Source organism: Oryza brachyantha, chromosome 9 (genome assembly GCF_000231095.2).
Source record: "Oryza brachyantha chromosome 9, ObraRS2, whole genome shotgun sequence".
In the NCBI taxonomy this organism is placed as follows: domain Eukaryota; kingdom Viridiplantae; phylum Streptophyta; class Magnoliopsida; order Poales; family Poaceae; genus Oryza; species Oryza brachyantha.
Window position 1 is genome coordinate 10,900,954 of NC_023171.2, and position 17,544 is coordinate 10,918,497.

At 41.0% G+C, this 17,544-nt stretch overlaps 4 protein-coding genes across 4 annotated transcripts; all 4 read left to right on the forward strand.

Moving 5' to 3' along the window:
• Positions 1 to 238: 238 nt before the first annotated feature.
• LOC102714120 (probable LRR receptor-like serine/threonine-protein kinase At1g67720) lies at positions 239 to 2,970 on the forward strand. Its single transcript, XM_006660638.2, has 9 exons — positions 239 to 454; positions 546 to 1,092; positions 1,185 to 1,654; positions 1,747 to 1,882; positions 1,996 to 2,067; positions 2,165 to 2,233; positions 2,352 to 2,423; positions 2,557 to 2,628; positions 2,717 to 2,970. The coding sequence occupies exons 1-9, from the start codon at positions 313 to 315 to the stop codon at positions 2,742 to 2,744; spliced, it is 1,608 nt and encodes a 535-aa protein (XP_006660701.1). The 5' UTR covers positions 239 to 312; the 3' UTR covers positions 2,745 to 2,970.
• A 2,104-nt stretch (positions 2,971 to 5,074) lies between these two features.
• Positions 5,075 to 8,646, forward strand: LOC102707708 (protein disulfide-isomerase SCO2). Its single transcript, XM_040527635.1, has 3 exons — positions 5,075 to 5,623; positions 5,714 to 5,840; positions 8,361 to 8,646. The coding sequence occupies exons 1-3, from the start codon at positions 5,204 to 5,206 to the stop codon at positions 8,432 to 8,434; spliced, it is 621 nt and encodes a 206-aa protein (XP_040383569.1). The 5' UTR covers positions 5,075 to 5,203; the 3' UTR covers positions 8,435 to 8,646.
• Positions 8,647 to 8,735: 89 nt separating this feature from the next.
• On the forward strand, positions 8,736 to 9,623 carry LOC102714399 (calmodulin-like protein 30). Its single transcript, XM_006660639.3, has one exon. It carries the CDS (start codon positions 8,927 to 8,929, stop codon positions 9,482 to 9,484), a length of 558 nt encoding a protein of 185 aa, XP_006660702.1. The 5' UTR covers positions 8,736 to 8,926; the 3' UTR covers positions 9,485 to 9,623.
• A 4,218-nt stretch (positions 9,624 to 13,841) lies between these two features.
• LOC107304951 (polcalcin Cyn d 7-like) lies at positions 13,842 to 14,733 on the forward strand. The gene has a single exon (XM_040527760.1). The coding sequence runs from the start codon at positions 13,917 to 13,919 to the stop codon at positions 14,253 to 14,255; it is 339 nt and encodes a 112-aa protein (XP_040383694.1). The 5' UTR covers positions 13,842 to 13,916; the 3' UTR covers positions 14,256 to 14,733.
• The last annotated feature ends 2,811 nt before the right edge of the window (positions 14,734 to 17,544 follow it).

Here is a 17,544-nt window from a genome sequence, read left to right on the forward strand (position 1 = left end):
CGCTTTCCACCCCCAAGCAAGCGCAAAATGGCACTTCCTTCTTCACGATCCAAACCTGCATTGGTGCCGACTAAAATAACGTCGAGAAAAAAAGATGCCCTGTTTGTGTTCCATTCCAATCATAGATTAATCATTGTGTCCTGTACTGCGTGTCTGCAGATTTGCAATGCAGTTCTATGTCTTGGAAGAGACCATACATATGTAAACAACATGTGTTCCACCAAGAGCTGATGAGAAGAAATTCAGAGGGAAACAAAAAAGGATTCAATTTCTGAAGAAACTGTCGCCGGCCCAAGCTAAACAAAGCAGAAAATGCAGAAGTCTCAACTGTCAAGCCGGCAACGAGCCAACGACTATCTCGTTGTGGTTGCACACCTGCACCTTCCGATGATCCCCTTCTCCCTCCTCGCCGTCGTCCTCGTCTGCGGCATCGCCGGTGCCGATGGCCTTGCAGGTGATGAACGAACGTGACAGCGAGGCATCGCGACGTGCAGTGTAATGTACCTGGGCAGTTGATGAACATCGTGCGGTGCGTTCGTTCGCAGGGTGCCAGATAAGTTGCGGCGCGACGTCGGAGAAGGTGGTCGGCGACGTGACATGGGTCCCCGATGCCGGCCGGTTCGTCGGCGTCGGCAACGCCACCGATCTGAAGTCACCGGGCGTGCTGCCGGTGCTCTCCTCGCTCCGGTACTTCCCGGACACGTCGGCGAGGAAGTATTGCTACGTGGTGCCCGCCGAGAGGAAGAGGAAGTACCTCGTCCGCACGACGTACTTCTACGGCGGGTTCGACGGCGGCGGTGCGCCGCCGGTGTTCGACCAGATCATCGACGGGACGCGGTGGAGCGAGGTGGACACGGCCGGCGACTACGCCAGGGGCCTCGCGACGTACTACGAGGCCGTGGTGCTCGCCGCCGGCAAGGAGGTCAGCGTGTGCCTGGCCAGGAACGCCGCCACCAAGTCCAGCCCCTTCATCTCCGCGCTCGAGGTGTCGCCATTGGAGGACTCGGTGTACAACTCCACCGACTTCGAGTCCTACGCCCTCAGCACCATCGCGCGCCACAGCTTCGGCCATGACGGCTCAGCCGCCGTCAGGTCAGAGGAACCCCCTGCACCGCCCGTTTTCTTGCTACGGATTCATCGCGTTCTTACTGCTTGATCTCGTGGAATTTGTGAATTTTCTCTAGCTATCCACCGGGTGATCGTCTCAACCGGTTCTGGGAGGCGCACAGCGACGGGATGCCGGTGGTGGAGAGCCAGGCGAGCGTGTCGCCGGCGGCGTTCTGGAACAAGCCACCGGAGGAGGTGTTCCGCCGAGGCGTCACGGCGGCCGGACGCGGCGAGAGCCTGGAGCTCCAGTGGCCGCCGGCGCCGCTCCCCGCTGCGAGCTACTACCTGGCACTCTACTTCCAGGACAGCCGCGCGCCGGGCCCGCTCAGCTGGAGAGTCTTCGACGTCGCCGTCAACGGCCAGACCTTCTTCGCCGGCCTGAACGTCTCGACGGCGGGGTCGATGCTCTACGGCGACAGGTGGCCGCTCTCCGGGCGGACAAAGATCACGCTGACACCTGCGCCGGGTTCGCCGGTCGGACCGGTGATCAACGCCGCCGAGCTGATGATGGTTGTTCCGCTCGGAGGGAGGACACATCCCAGAGATGGTAACTTGCAACCGAGAAAACCTCACGATCATGGCGAATTCGTCGTTTGTTCATCAAAATTATCCATGTCTCTTCGCCTCGTGTTGCTGCAGTGATCGGCATGGAGGCGCTAGCTAGAGGTTTCGACAGCACGCCGCCTGACTGGGCCGGCGATCCATGCTTGCCTCAGGGGAACTCATGGACTGGCGTCACCTGCACCCAAGGGCCGCTTGCTCGAGTGGTTGCTCTGTAAGTGTAGTACAGTACTGAGTAATTTCCATCTCTAATTATGCACGCAACGCAAGCTAAGAGTGTTCTCTTGTTGATTTCTGAACAACGAACTGTTGGCAATTGCAATGCAGGAATCTCACTAATTTTAGTGTTGGAGGATCAATATCTGACGGCATTGCCAACCTGACTGCAGTCTCAAGCATGTAAGCTTCCTGAAACAAACAAATGCCAGAGATTTGAAAAACAAGATTAAAATGCTAAGTAAATATTGATTGCCTGATTTGGGTGTGGTGATTGCAGTTGGCTTGTGGGGAACAATCTGACCGGAGCAATTCCAGATATGAGCCTCCTACATCATTTGGTTTCTCTGTAAGCAACTGCAGCAGCTAGTACTCCGTAGCTACACATACTGCTCAATAAATGTTTCTTTTGAATAATTGTTCAGTAAACTGAAGATCACCTGGTTGCTTTTTATTTTTATATGAAGGCATCTGGAGAACAACCGACTGACAGGGGTGATTCCTCCATCGCTAGGAAATCTGCCAAGGCTTCGTGAACTGTAAGTGGCTTCAACTAGTAGTTTATACTTAGTCAAGTTATTGCTCCATTTTCCAGTTATAATCTTGATATGTTGACCTATGGTAGTTGAATTTATCCAGAAGTTATGACCGCTTGAGCCTTTTCCTTTACAGGTTTGTGCAGAACAATACATTGCAAGGGATGATTCCAAGCAACCTCAAGAACAGGACAGACATTATGTTCCAGTGAGTGATCACAAAATGTTGCATTTTAAGCTTGTGATTCCTTATTTCTATAGTGACTGATAAAAACCAAATAATCTTACTCTGACAGATATGCACCCGGGAATAACCTTAGCTAACAGATTCACCAACTAGAAGCTTGGTCAGGTTCAGATCAATCCGGTGTTCACAAGATAAAGAAAGAGTTATGAACATTCGATGACATGCTTGCATACATACAACAGAATAGTAATCATATACCAATGTTTTATCTATTCTTTTGGTTCTTTTGGATTTTGATAGTGTCCGTTTTTGCTCCAAGTTTCTTTTCTTTTTGAAAAAAAAGGTCCTCCTGAATGTACTTAAGCCTGCAACTGTATGGTACCTGATTATTGATGTACATTTCAACATGGTAAAAGTGTTTTGCATGAAACAATACAACAAATTGAACTAGCAAATTCAACTAAAATTTATCTAATTTTTTAGATGAACAAGAATCAAACATGTATCAGCCTGAGATTTCTCCCTAAGATGGAGAAAAGGAGAGAAAATGACATAAGCTCAGAAAATCTACTAGTCCATGTTTGATACGGCTTTAGATCCAAAATTCACGTCGCATGTGGAGATTGCAAGTTAAAGTAAGGAGATTCTAAGTTAAAGCAAGGTGGTTTAAAATCGTATATATTTATCTAAAATAGGGATAACATGATTCATTGAATTGCTATTTATATGATCATAGTTTAGATTCGTCTATTTCTTGAGCTAGAAATACAACACACATTCTCCTTTTTTTTAAAAAAAAAATGTGAATCTAGAACTATGGCCATGTTTGGCACCTAGGATTAGAAGTCTGTATGTTAAATTATAGTGGTTTAATTTTAACTTTCATCTAAAATGAGAACAAAATGATGCAAATGTTACCGAAGTACGGATTTCATTTTTAGCCTATCTCACGTGTACCCATCAAAGTTATAAAACTAAAATATCCTTCAATTTTTTAAGGAATAAGTCTACATAACCCCTCAACATTTTACCACTGATCTCTCGACCCTCTCACCTAACAAATCAGGTATTTAACCCCCTAATCAATCTAATACCGTTTATATTACACCCTCACGTTAGTTTTGGTGGTTTTGCTCCTTGTTTTGCCATGCTTCAGAATTTTTTAACATGATTTTTTGATGCCTTATATATTACACTAATTTAGGTGAATATGATTGCATATGGACTAATTCAGGTAGTTTGTATATTGCACTAATTTTTTTTAATGCCATGCTGAACATGATTGCATATGAACTAGAAAACTGAAAGCTAACGGTTCCATTTGCACTAGAAAATTGAAGCTTTTTGGCCATATCGTCAGAACTGTAAGCTAACGGTACCATTTAACCACTTTTCCCTTTATGCTAAAGTCGAAAAAGGAAAAATTAGTTAAAATTGTACCGTTAGCTTCCAGTTTCTGACGATCTGGCCAAAAAGCTTTCAATTTTCTAGTGCAAATGGAACCGTTAGCTTTCAGTTTTCTAGTTCATATGCAATCATGTTCAGTATGGCATAAAAATTAGTGCAATATACAAACTACCCGAATTAGTCCATATGCAATCATGTTCACCCAAATTAGTGCAATATACAAGACATCAAAAAATCATGTTGAAAAAAGTCTACCGCCATGGCAAAACAAGGAGCAAAACCACCAAATCGCCCGTGAGGGGTAATCTAAATGGTATTAGATAGATTAGGGGGTTAAATACCTGGTTTGTTAGGTGAAGGGGTTAAGTGATCGGGTGGTAAAACATTGCGGGATTACGTAGACTTATTCCATTTTTTAAACTCCAATGTATTTATTCCCAATCTTTTCAAATCCCAACGTATTTGTCCCCTTTTACCGAAACACAGTGTAATAGCTTCTTAAAAATAATAAAATCTTTACAGAACAAACAACAAAAACTTTAAAAGAAAAAAAAATTTGGACGGAAGAAAAAACTTTAAAACCCCACAACATTAAATTGCGGATCCTATGTGGCTGTTTGGATCTATAGACTTTTTTTTAGTCCTTTATCACATCGGATGTTTGAACGTTAATTAAGATTATTAAATATAGACCGATAACAAAACTAATTTCATAAATAAAAGCTATTTCATTAGACAAATTTTTAAAGCCTAATTGATCCATGATTAGCAAATGTTTACTGTAGCATCACATTCGCTAATCATGAACAAATTAGGCTTAATAGATTTATCTCGCAAATAGTCCAGAGTATGAGGTGAGTTTTATTAATAATCTATATTTAATACAAATATTCGATGTAACAAGTATTTAAAAGAAATTTTAGGAAACAAACAGGCACTATAAACCAGCCCAGTAAAGTTGGGCAGCCCATGGGCCGAGTGACCGGCCCATTAGCGGCCCTCTCTCTCAAGATATCTCCCAGCTGTCCCTTTTATTTTTTTTATTTCTTTGTTGTTATCTGTACCTCCTCCGCCGCGCTCCTCGTCGCCACATCGCTTGCTTCCCCGTCACTCCAACTACTCCCGTTCCCACTCGTCGCCGGCGAGCGATGATCTCCGCGTCCCGGCCGCAAACCCCACTCCCATCCCCATGACTCCCGCGAACCCCACCCCGCTCCTCTCCTCCCGCCCCAACCCTTCCCTCCCCATCCCCCGCCGCTCCCGGCGCCCCCGCACGCCGCCTCCGCCGGCGCCGGCGGCCAACACCACCGGCGCGGCCTCTTCGCCCGACTGGTTCCGGCCCAGGGCGCCGCCCGACGCGGACCCTTCGACGTCCGGCGGCCGCGTCGCCGCCCGGGATCCCGGCGTGCGCGTCAGGGCCAAGGAGGACGCGGGGGAGAGTAAGAAGAAGGGGAAGGGGAGGAGATGGTGGGACTGGTGGTCGGGGGACAGGGAGAGCTACCTCGTCGATGACGTGGAGCCGCTTCCGCTGCCGCTGACCGTTCCGGATACCGAGCCGATGTCGCGTGAGGAGCTCGACCGCCGCCTCAGCTGCGACGTGGAGATCGAGGTGGGTGCGGTTGAATCATAGAGATATTGATTTTGTTTTTTTTTGTGATCTGAAGAGTATATTTGGTGACGATTGGATTTGGATTTGAAGGATTGCAAGACTGTCTCGTACGAGTGGACGGGCAAGTGCCGGAGCTGCCAAGGGACTGGGCTGGTGAGCTATTTCAGGAAGAAGGGGAGGGAGACCATCTGCAAATGCGTGCCGTGCGCTGGCATTGGTGAGCTATCTTGCTCGTGCATTCCCGATCTTGTATTGCTCTCGTTGGTAGGAGAAAACAAACAATGTCTTCTTGTTGTGAAAGGTTGCCGTTTGCCTTCAATTTAGGGGTTGCACTTGGTGATTAGATACAGTCTAGTTTTGATGAATTATATAGATAATTGGACGGAAAGCCTTGGTCTCCGGTTAGGATGTTGTAAAATGGCCAGCAGTAGTATGAACGTGAACCTTCACGCCAAGCTTTTAAGTGCAGCTTTTATGCCCCTTTTGTTCAAAGACCAAGGCTGCAAATATCACTGGTATGCACTAAGGCCCTCTTTGTTTGGACTTATAATCCAACTTTTAAGCCAAAAAGCAAGCTGAATCCGAATTATGCATGTCAATTGCAGATAATGATGAAAGCTTATCTTAACAATCAAGGACAGTTAGTCAACATAACTTGGGTGGAAATGAACTACTGATAAAACTGTATACAGTGCCACAGCTATGTAGCTCTTGAAATGTTGCAAATGATTAATGGGTAACTGAACCTAGAATTCAATGCTTTAGTTTCTCTCATCTGTTCAGGAATAACTGGAAAAGGAGTATCTGTTTGTTTGTTTTCTTTTTGTTTTGTTATGTTTTTGAGAAAGAGAGGGTAGCCTCTCCAATTTCATTATCGAAATGAAGCAAAACAGACTACTAGTATTTTTTACAGGGACAACGCAGTGCACCCACTGACTACCGTTTCTACAGGCATCCAAGCAAAGTAGTTTTTAACCAGTTACAAAACAGAGCAACTCAATCTGATGAGATAAAGCAAAGTAGCCTACAGACATCAACAAACATTACACTGATCTTCCAAAAGCAAGGTTTTCATCCGTATGATTCATCTTCAGTTGCTTGATGTCAGGTTGCCACCCATGCCTGGAGCTGTATATATCATCGGCGACCTTTATCAACACCGCACCCCATTTCATCTTTCTTTGTTCTTCCTCCTTTTTCTGCAAAATGGACCATGACTGAATCCAATGGCAAACATCAAATATTAGCTCACTTGGATCATATGGCATCTTATTGCGAAAACATGTAGAATTCCTGGCTTTCCAAACCACCCAAATTACTGTTACCACACCCACAGTCACCATATTTTTTCCTCTTGTTTTCTGAAACTATGTATCCAGCACCAAAAATATGGTGTATCTTGTTCATTTGTTTCAGGTTAAAAGTACAGGAGACTATACATTCCAGACAAACCTAGTGAGGGGGCATTTCAAAAACAAGTGTTCAATTGCTTCATCAGCTGAACAGAATTGGCATTTTCTCTCTTTCTCTTCCAACATCTTCTTAGTAGATTATCTTTAGTCAAGATATAGTCTTCAGAAATAGCCAAACAAAAACTTTGATTCTAAGTGGACTTTTGACTCTCCAAATGCCCTTGAACAGAAATAGTCCCGAATTTCCAATTTGTCCGGTTCATCAGTCAGCACAATAGGCTGACACAATTTTTGCAATTTATTCCATTCTATTGTTTGTCTCCAGTCTCCACTAACTTCAGAATTTCAGACAGTCTAGTCATTCCCCTATCATCTTTGCCACCAGAACATTCTTTGTCAGGGTGGCGTTGTACAGTACCAACTGTGAACTGTCCTCCCAAAACATGTACACTTACCATCACCAATTTTCTTCTCACAGAATTTATAAAATAATTATTTGATCCCGCCCAAAAATCAGTCTCTAGATCTCAGTTTTTTTAATATCTTATCAGAGTTTTTATGGATATGTATTTGTTCTTCAGAATCTCCTGCCATATGCCTTGTTCACTTTCTAACTTCCAAACCCACTTTCCTGGTAAGGTTTTTATTCATGTTTTCCAGTACCCCCCATAACCTCTTGATCTTTTGGGGTGCACACTGTTGACCAGTTAACCCGATGATTTTTTTATCCCCTGTTCCTTCTGCCACATAAATCTGGCTCTAAAAAATCCATCCTTTTCTTCACCAGAGCTTTAGTAGAGCTTTTCTAATCAGATGATACTGACCTATTGTGAATAAAATTGCAATTGATATGCCACCGAGTAACTTTGGAATGGAAATTTTAACAGATACTGAAGTCAACAATAAGGATGCGATACTATTATCTATCCAAAAACTCCTTGAAAAGTTCCAATAACAAGCAAAGTTAGCTCTTGAATCTGACCTAATAGATAATACTCCAGATAGAAATTGCCATAAAACTTGCATGTACATGTGTGTTGGGCACTTAATTGTTATCCCTATGTCTAACAGATGAGTAGGTATTTAGATGGTTGCTGCCAAATTTTGCAGGATTCGTGCCATGGAAAAGTAAATAGCTTGAGCCAGCTAGACATTCCAATAGAGCTTGTGAGATTAACATTTGTTGATAGCTGAGATATTTCTAATACTATTCTAATATAATGTGATTTCTTGTTACTGCCTTCACTCTTTGTTACTCTTGGTAAATATTTTATATATTGATTTATTGTTATGACACCTGGGCGGGTTTTCTACCTATTCTGTAGGTTATGTTCGGAAAATGACATTCCGCGAGGACGTTGAAAACATGGGTGAATTAGACAACGGAAAACCACCATAGTTTGATGGCCCTGTTCGCTCTGCAGCTGTAATTTATTAACTGCTGCTGGATAGATTGCGTTCACATCTTGGACGATTTAACCAGTGATTCTTTCTGTTACATGATGGGGTGCCATTTTTTAAATGTTGTAAACCATTATCTGCTAATAATTGGTGCCCTTTGTTCTTATCATTATAGTTGATAAAGAAAAGGAAAGAAATTATTTCAAGTCAGCCTTTGGTTCAGTTTGTACATCTCTTCCGCTATCCTTACCCCAATTACCAAACAGCTATAGTAGATTCTTACTTTGCATGCTGGCTGGTCCATCTTTTGCCCTTCTTTCTGGTTTGAGATAACCTACAGTGCAAGTTCTGGAGGAATCACATTTCCTGAAACTTTCTGCAGTTGTCAGGCATCTATTCCATATATGCACCTTAGCCATGTTCAGGATAAGAGTCCAATAAACTTTCATGAAGTATCAATCATCCGTAGTTGCAGCAAACCAAATCCAAAATGTCTCATCTGAACCTTCTGGACTTCAAGTACAATCTTGAGAAGCTCAAGTCCAAGGCCGCCGGCCGGCCAACCGGGCGGCTGCTGTCGGCCAGGGACAGGCAGTTCTCCGACCTGATGATGATCTACAAACCCGACGACGACGAGATGAGGAAAGTGTTCGACAAGATCGCCGGCGAGCCCGACCGGATCTCCAGGAAGGATCTGAGGGGGCTCCTGGAGAAATTCGGGAAGGCCGACGCCGCCGACGAGGCGAGGCGGATGATCTGCGTCGCCGACGCCAAGAAGGACGGCCACGTCGACTTCGAGGAGTTCATGGAGGTGCACAGGAGCGGCGTGCCTCTGGGGGACATGCGCCGGGCGTTCTTCGTGTTCGACAGGGACGGCGACGGCAGGATCAGCGCTGAGGAGGTGAAGGAGGTGCTGCGCAAGCTCGGGGACGAGTGCAGCCTGGAGGATTGCAGGAAGATGGTGAGGGAAGTCGACAGGAACCATGACGGCTTCGTGGACATGGACGATTTCATGGCCATGATGACTCGCTCAAGGAAGAAGCCTTGAGCCTCCTGGGTAATGCCTGTGAGGTCATCTGCATGTTGTATGGAAGCAGTTTTTCTAGTACACCCGTTACTTGCATGTCATCTAAATAGTTATAAAAAATATAGAAAAATTTAACAAGATGGTTTAATATTAGTTATATCACTCCACTAACATGCAAGTTTAAATTCATCTTCTACAAGTTATAGCAAAAATAACAAAAACAATTATGAATATGCGTATAGTTAGTTTTAATTTTATTTGTTTTTTTTGCTACAACTGGTAGAAGTTGAATTAAACTTGCATGTTTGTGAAGTGATATAACTTATATTAATCTATCTTGTTAATTTTTTCATATTTCTTATAACTATTTAGATGGCATGCAAGCACAAGGGTGTATATAAACCCGTGTGCTAAAAACTGTTTTCCATATTCTATCTCATCCCTGAGCATGCATGTATGAATTGTGAGGGAATAAATAAATTAGACTATTTCCTGCTCTATTAGATTACCCCCCAAATCCCGTGAATTTCCTGCAATTTAGGGGGAGAAAAACAAAACGTTAGAAGGCTACGCGATAAACAAACAAGTAAACAACACTGTTTCTCTAGCGTTACACAACATGAAGAATGTAATGTCCAAATTGTCTGTCGGACACAAGGTCATACCAAAACAGATGTGCAAACTACGACACAATTCATACAACTCCGTCAGATCCTTCGATCCAAAAACAGTGCCTTAGGTTAGTTGCACGGTTAATTGAAGCTCATATTAAAGCATCAAAATTGACAAGGACGTGAGAGTAGGTGTGCAGTGCACTTGTGCAAACTACGACACTGTTGTTAATCACCCATATTTGTTTACTTATGTTTTTCTTATACTTATAAACTGAAATTTGATCTTTTTTAATTTTAACCTTGATTTTTATATCTCTAAAAATATATAAATAAGTTATTTATAAATTATTTTTTATTTATAAATATGCCGATCCCCTGGGAAGATATTTAGTTTATTATTCATAAAACCTTGCATGAAGTTAACCATATTTGATTCTAAGAAGATGTTTAGATGGGGCTAAATTTTTTAGCCTCATGTCACATCGGATGTTTCGACATCAATTTGAAGTATTAAATATAGACTAATAAAAAAACTAATTTTATAAATGAGAGCTAATTAGCGAGACGAATTTTTTAAGTCTAATTAATCCATAATTAGCAAATGTTTACCGTAGCATCGCATAGGTTAATCATGGATTAATTAGGCTCAATAGATTCGTCTCGCGAATTAGTCCAAAGTTATGAAATGGATTTTATAATTAGTCTATATTTAATACTTTAAATTAGTGTCAAACATCCGATGTGACATGTACTAAAAATAAATCTCTCCTTCCCAAACAGCACCTAAAACACTATGAAACATTATATGTGATTATAGAATCTTGGAGACAACTACACCCACAATAACGCGTCACATGCCGAGGCTTGGAATCATATTCCAGTTTTTGTTCTTTTTTTTAGAGACATGTATATCTAGTCAGTTTTCTTAATTACACAGCCATCCAGTCGAGGCCCCTTCTCATATTCCACAATATGCGCTATTTCATCTAGTCATAAATACATTGTGTTTATGATAAGATTCGACCAAATATTTTGAGCTTTGACCATCGATTATATTATTACAAGTTTATAAAATATAATAAATTTATGATATTATAATACTACTTTTTAAGATAAATCTAAGTATAATATTTTTTAAAACTAAGCATTTGAGAAGTCGTTGATTGCCTAATTAATACAAAATGTTGAATCAAATCATATCTCAATCATCAAATATTTATGACTAGAGGTATTTCTATATATTTGATACATCAATAACCAACCTTATTGAGTTGCCCCGTCAGTCCATGTGCTGTAGACTCTTGATGCATTCGTGAGTGCATATTTTACTCTAGGATAAGTATGCTCGAGGGGGATCTCCGGTCAATATTTATCTAGAACAAAAGTTATTTTCAAAAGAGGTCAGAATAAGTTCTCGCTGCTAACTTTATCTGTCAGACTAACAACAGGTGTAAATTAACCAGATAAAAATCACACATAGAAATCCGTCTGTTGGAACCTTGACGAGTTGACGGGCTAAACACACTCCTTGCTTCAAAGGCCTGAATCCCAGCCTATTTCGGGCATGAGCCAATAGTTGTGGCTTACCATCAACCCATCAAGAGTTATCTTCTTAATCCGTTTCATAATATAAGATGTTTGACTCTTCTAATTGCAATGTTTGACCATTTATCTTATTTAAAAAATTATAGAAACATCATTTATTTTGCTTGTGATGTGTTTTATTATCAAAAGAACTTTAAACATGACTTGTCATTCTTTATATTTGTATTAAATTTTTAAATAAGACGATCAAACATCTTACATTATGAAATGGAGGCAGTACGATAAATATTTCTAGCTACATGAAGAGATTCAAAGGTAGAACTATCTATGTTCAGGAGCTAGGATAGGAATGGCTAGGATATGAATCAATATAAACTTTTTTTTATTGAGTTCATAAATCTATGGTTCAATAGATCAATCCATGCCGTGCTTAATGTGTGGATAGGTTATCCATGAACAATTAAATCGTTAACCCAATTAGTAAGTGAAGAGACATACGTGAGTCTCATATGTAGAAATGGATCAAAATTCAAACAAAGTTGCTCCTCTACATAATAGACAATTTCGCTAAATTTTAGTCAAATTTGATAACTTTTATAGTATAATCATAAGTTTAAAAAATTTAGGTCAAAGTCTATACTTACTGAATGGGTATGAACAAAATGGGTAAAAATAGGTAAAACATCCATAAGGATTGATACACAGATCATAGGTTCTTAAGGTTATTTAAATCCTAGGTACATGGCCTAAATTGATGGGAAGGATGATCGAAAGGAGGACTAGGGCCGTGTTCGGTCAGGGGTTAAGTTATCTTAACCTCTCGTTTTCCGCGTGTTCAAGCTGGTAAACGGTGTATTTTTTGTAAAAATGTTCTATAGAAAAGTTGTTTTAAACAGTCATATTAATCTATTTTATATTTTTTAATAATTAATAACTTTAATTATGTACTAATCTATTACTATGTTTTTCACGCTGAATAACTAATATTCCTTCTCACCCCAAACGAACGCGACCTAGGCCTGTCGATTGCTTGCTAGAGATAAGGAACACGGTGGTAAGGAGAGGGACGAGCTTGAAAGGGAAGAGACATCAGCCGCCTCGGCCTATGGCGTGATGCGGAGTGGGGAATAGATACATTTCCTAGAGAAGTTAGATAGAGCGTTTGGTAAATAGCTATCCTGCAATATTTATGTTTATGTATGTGTGTACGATCACCTAAAAAAATGTATCAACTAGAGACAAACTTTCAGTTAGGAGATTTATTATTTGAACTTTAGCCCACTTTAAGCTTTTTTACCATTCTTGAAAAGTACCTTAAGGACTTTTTAGCGTAAAAGATGTGGTATCTTGAGGTACATTGTACCTTGAGGTATCAAAAAATTGTACTAAAATTTTGGATACCTTAAGGTACTTATCAAGGATGGTAAAAAAAGCCCTACACTAAAATATGTAGTATTTTGAGGTACTTTTTCAAGGATGGTAAAAAGGCTTTTGAACTTTATTTAGAAAGAACTTTCAAGTTCAAACCACTTTTGATTCAAGTTGAATTTTAGACCAACTCTTAATTAATTCAAATAAAGTCTATCGGTAGTTTACATAGGAGGATGAAGATGAAACCGTTGGCAAAGTGGCGAGGAAGTGATCATGCACGATACCTATTTATATTGGAACACGATATTAGTAGATGATAACATAGGTGATGACATGATGATATTGAGAACGATGTCTGGATATAAATATATAACATTCATATTGGAACACGACATTAGTGGATGATAACATAGGTGACATGACAATATTGTGAACATGTTGGACATAAATATACAACCAGGATGATCAAACACTTGGATGTGATCAGAGGCAGAACCAGAACGCATATTGAAGTCTAGGGCTGAGCTAGCATGGTCCAAATAATTTTAAAATTTATATGGTAATTTTATATAATTTGATTTTGGACCTAGGTTTGGGCCTTAAGCCCTAATTGCCCTAAGCTTGGTTTCGCCATTGGATGTGATCATGTGAGACGAATTGCTCGAGTGTTAACCGTGAGATCGTCAACGAGCGGTTGATCGTGAAATAGTGATTAATTCACCCCCAAACCTGCACGTACTTATCCGAGTGAACAGATAGTGTCAGGATATGGAGGCATATATTTCTTGTCATGGTCTCTTTTTTTCACAGATTCGTGGAGGCCGTGCACACACGAGGATATATATGCACTTCACTCTGCAACTGCAAGCCTAAGAAAGTGGAGGCATTTCTGCCGATCAGCCAGCAGCTCCGATCCTCTGATCATGGAGGCATTTCTGCCCTGCTTCGGTGTCGAGATCAGGAGCAAGCGCGGCATCGTCGACGGCGGGAGCCGCCACCACCAGGTGGCGCTCGACGAGAGGACGGTGCGCGAGTTCAAGGAGTGGATCCGGCGGTTCGACACCGACGGCGACGGCCGGATCAGCCGCGACGAGCTGCGCAACGCCCTGCGCGCCGTGGGCGCGCGGAACAGGTGGCTCAAGTGCAAGCTCGGGATGATCCACGCCGACGCGGACGGCGACGGCTACATCGACGACGGCGAGATGGACAGGCTCATCGAGTACTGGGGGAGACGCCTCGGCCTTGGTATCCGCGTCTTCTAGGCATCTGGATCGACTGCACATATGTCATCTGACTCTCTTCCATTTCTCTGGCCGGACCATGTACAATAGTAGGATATAAACCAGTTATAAATATATTTTAAAGAGATAAAAGATGAAAGAGAGCCAGCTGCAGTATGAGCTTCAAAATACAACGTGTAAACATGTATTAATGTTTTATAAATAATTATTATATGAATTAGTTATTAAATTGACTATATATGAATTGAAGTTGTAGTTAGCTATACTATTGAACTTGATCTCTGAAGTGCGGCTATATGCATACTGTATATATCCTTGGATATGTCTCATCAGTCCATGGCCTACGTTGCTCTGGGACTTGGTATGGGTGTACAGCCGTATGGTGTACGGGTAACGGGTGTAGTATATGTTTTTTCTTTTTCTTTTTTCCTTTTTGAAGCCACGGGTGTAATATATGTTGTGTGCCTTACGAAAAAAGTTAACCAAAAAAAAATGGCTGGATCGCATGCTTTATGCTTCATCTACACTTCCAACAGATTACAAATAATACAGTACACCATAGACACATTACTATTTTAACATAATCTAAATAAGAAATAAGTTATCATAGAGTGGTATTTGGGCTTGTTTGGAGAGCTTTTAATTATGAGAAGCAGCTGTTTGGTAGCCAATTTCTGATAATCTAGAAAAACTCTGAAATCCAGCTTCTGTCTCCAATTCAGCTTCTGGCAGAAGCAGTTTTTTTTTCAAAAACTGCATCTGAGAGAAGCTCCCCAAACAGATCATTTATAACAGTTCATAGGGGTAGACATTTGGTTCAATCAATTCGATTCTTTTGGTCATAGGGGAAATTCCGTTATCACAAACTTGTAAACAGGACATCTACCCCAAACAATTATAATACCATTTATGTAACCAAAAAGCTTCATAGTGCCGTTCATATAACCTCTAAGGTAGATTTGTAATGTGATATTTTTGGGTCTAATTTGGATATATATTAAATGAGTTTTGACTATGCAGTATATACACATTGAAATGTTAAAATCTTCACTTAAATATTTGTTTTCAAAAGCTCTTATTCTTTCTTACTTCCAAACGAATACCGATATAACACTAGTTTGACATCAATGCATAGTATTAATCGGGGACTGATGATTGATGATGTGTCAGTTTGTCATACTCGTTATTTAAAACCACTCACTTTCATTTCCAAATAAGCAATCACCATTTGAAAACACTTTAGGGGCTAATATGAATATTATTGCAGAATGTTAAGCATTAGATGTCTACTTTTGAAGTTTAGAGTGCTAAACAGACTTTTATCCAAAGTTTATGTGTGTGTGGGTTGGGGGGGGGGGGGGTTATATGGACGTTTCTTATGTGCCCGTGAAGAGCGGAACGAGAATCCTAATTACAAGATCCAAGATCAATCAACCCAGCTTACAACAAATTCCCCAGAGGTTTTGGTAGGATTTGTTGACAAACTGACACATCTCAACCATGTTTAACAGCATGACATGGAAAATCCACACATAATCTATCAGATTAAGCCGAAAAGGACGGTCAGGCTTTGCAATAAACGAGACGCAAGTTTCTCAATATTGCTACTGGAATTTTGACGAAACAGAACAAACAATATGAAAAAAAAATGTTACTAGGTGCATGTGCATGTCCTACTTCACAGTAGTAATTGTAGCACAACATCTTGGGGCTCGGTTTCGATTGTCAGTGAAAGAATCCTCTAATTGATTGGTGGTATGACTGCATTTATCGAGTGCGAGAACAAAAGAGGAAGAGATTAGAGCAGGTTATAATTAATCCAATAGCTAATTTATTTAATAGTTACCTATAAAACATTAATACATGGTCTCACATGTCATACACACTATATTTTGGAGTTCATGTGCAACTGCTATAAATTAATAGTTTATCTATTTTCTCTTTCCTCTTATCTCTTTCAAATATGGCTATAGCTATTTTACGTGCTCTTAAAGTACATCATCATTCTAATTGCTTGGCCAGCACGGAGTGAGTGGACCGAATTTTCCGTAGTGTGGAGCATATTACACAGCGGATCATTAACGAGGAAGCCGTCCTGGAAGCAAAGATTTTACCATCATCGATAAAATACCAATACCTCAAATTTTAGTATCGCAAGAAGTTAACAGATTTTAGTTTTTTTTTAAGGATGATAAAACTGTTCTATTAGGAGGTAATTGCCACGAGCTTTTCATGTTTAGCGCTATGAGCGTCACATGTACAGAAACCTCTGTACTATGCTTTTCTCCTTCAGATAACTTGAGGTCGCCACTTTGCTGGATCTTTCAGATAAAAAAAAAACTGCCTGTCACGTTGAATGTTGACTCCATATTTCAGGGCTACACCATGAGAAAAACTACATTATATACTACTCCATCGGACAGGAGAATTTTACACGCGAATATACAATAATGCAAACCTTTACTTCAAAGAAAACAATAATGCAAACCTAATCTTGGCATCGTGTTCCATCTTTAATTCAGAAAGCCACCATGCCAATCTTGCTCTGAAAAGATAGAGAAACCCAATTCCCCTTTTGCAGATTCCCACATTGTGCGGCCGTTCATAGCTTCAGACAAGACTTTATACGATTCCATCCGATATGATTTCACTCATCAAATGCATATATATATCTCCAACTATTTTTTCTTTCTTACCCCTTTTCTCTCCAGCCACTTGGTGCAGATTCTTGCTCCATTCAACGAGCATCGTCTGCACGCTGGTCTAGAGCGCCCCCAATCATATCTGCCGGCGATAGATTCTTAGAACTTCAAGTGGAGGTGACCTGTTTGTCCACAACCAAATCCAACGAGGGAGAGAGATCTAGAGAGAAGCTACAACACGCGCGTGATAAGTAAGCTACTTCCTCCATGTGCTAATATATGACGTTGGCTGAATAGTCAGCGTCATACAAAAAAAGTTTGGAGGGAGTATATTGTAAAAGTTCGCAGCGTAATTAGCAAACTAGCTGCTCACAGGGTTTGAAATTTCGGTATGCACTTTTATACACATCGGGGGTTTTGGAAATTTCAAACTGAAATTTTTAAATTCAAATGCTAATAACGATCGTTTTCTGAATAAACGCATGAATTCTGAAAATTTAAATGATGATTTCGAAATTTCGAAAAATAATACTATTACCGGACCCCACCGGCATTCGTTCCGAAATTGTAATCCATGGCTGCTTGATAAACGTAAGCTGGTGGTTTTTGACGTATTTTAAGCCGTTTGCGTGCGTACGTGGCGCAGGCATTTCCAGCTTATATAAGAG

What these genes read in the sequence shown, in the direction of transcription:
- LOC102714120 (XM_006660638.2), top strand. Translation starts at nt 313, where the DNA reads ATGCAGAAGTCTCAACTGTCAAGCCGGCAACGAGCCAACGACTATCTC. An exon ending in GACGGCTCAGCCGCCGTCAG is followed by an intron (nt 1,093 to 1,184) that starts GTCAGAGGAACC and finishes AATTTTCTCTAG; the next exon opens with CTATCCACCGGGTGATCGTC. An exon ending in CTACATCATTTGGTTTCTCT is followed by an intron (nt 2,234 to 2,351) that starts GTAAGCAACTGC and finishes TTTTATATGAAG; the next exon opens with GCATCTGGAGAACAACCGAC.
- LOC102714399 (XM_006660639.3), top strand. Translation starts at nt 8,927, where the DNA reads ATGTCTCATCTGAACCTTCTGGACTTCAAGTACAATCTTGAGAAGCTC.
- LOC107304951 (XM_040527760.1), top strand. Translation starts at nt 13,917, where the DNA reads ATGGAGGCATTTCTGCCCTGCTTCGGTGTCGAGATCAGGAGCAAGCGC.
- LOC102707708 (XM_040527635.1), top strand. Translation starts at nt 5,204, where the DNA reads ATGACTCCCGCGAACCCCACCCCGCTCCTCTCCTCCCGCCCCAACCCT. An exon ending in GCTGCGACGTGGAGATCGAG is followed by an intron (nt 5,624 to 5,713) that starts GTGGGTGCGGTT and finishes TTGGATTTGAAG; the next exon opens with GATTGCAAGACTGTCTCGTA. An exon ending in CGTGCCGTGCGCTGGCATTG is followed by an intron (nt 5,841 to 8,360) that starts GTGAGCTATCTT and finishes CCTATTCTGTAG; the next exon opens with GTTATGTTCGGAAAATGACA.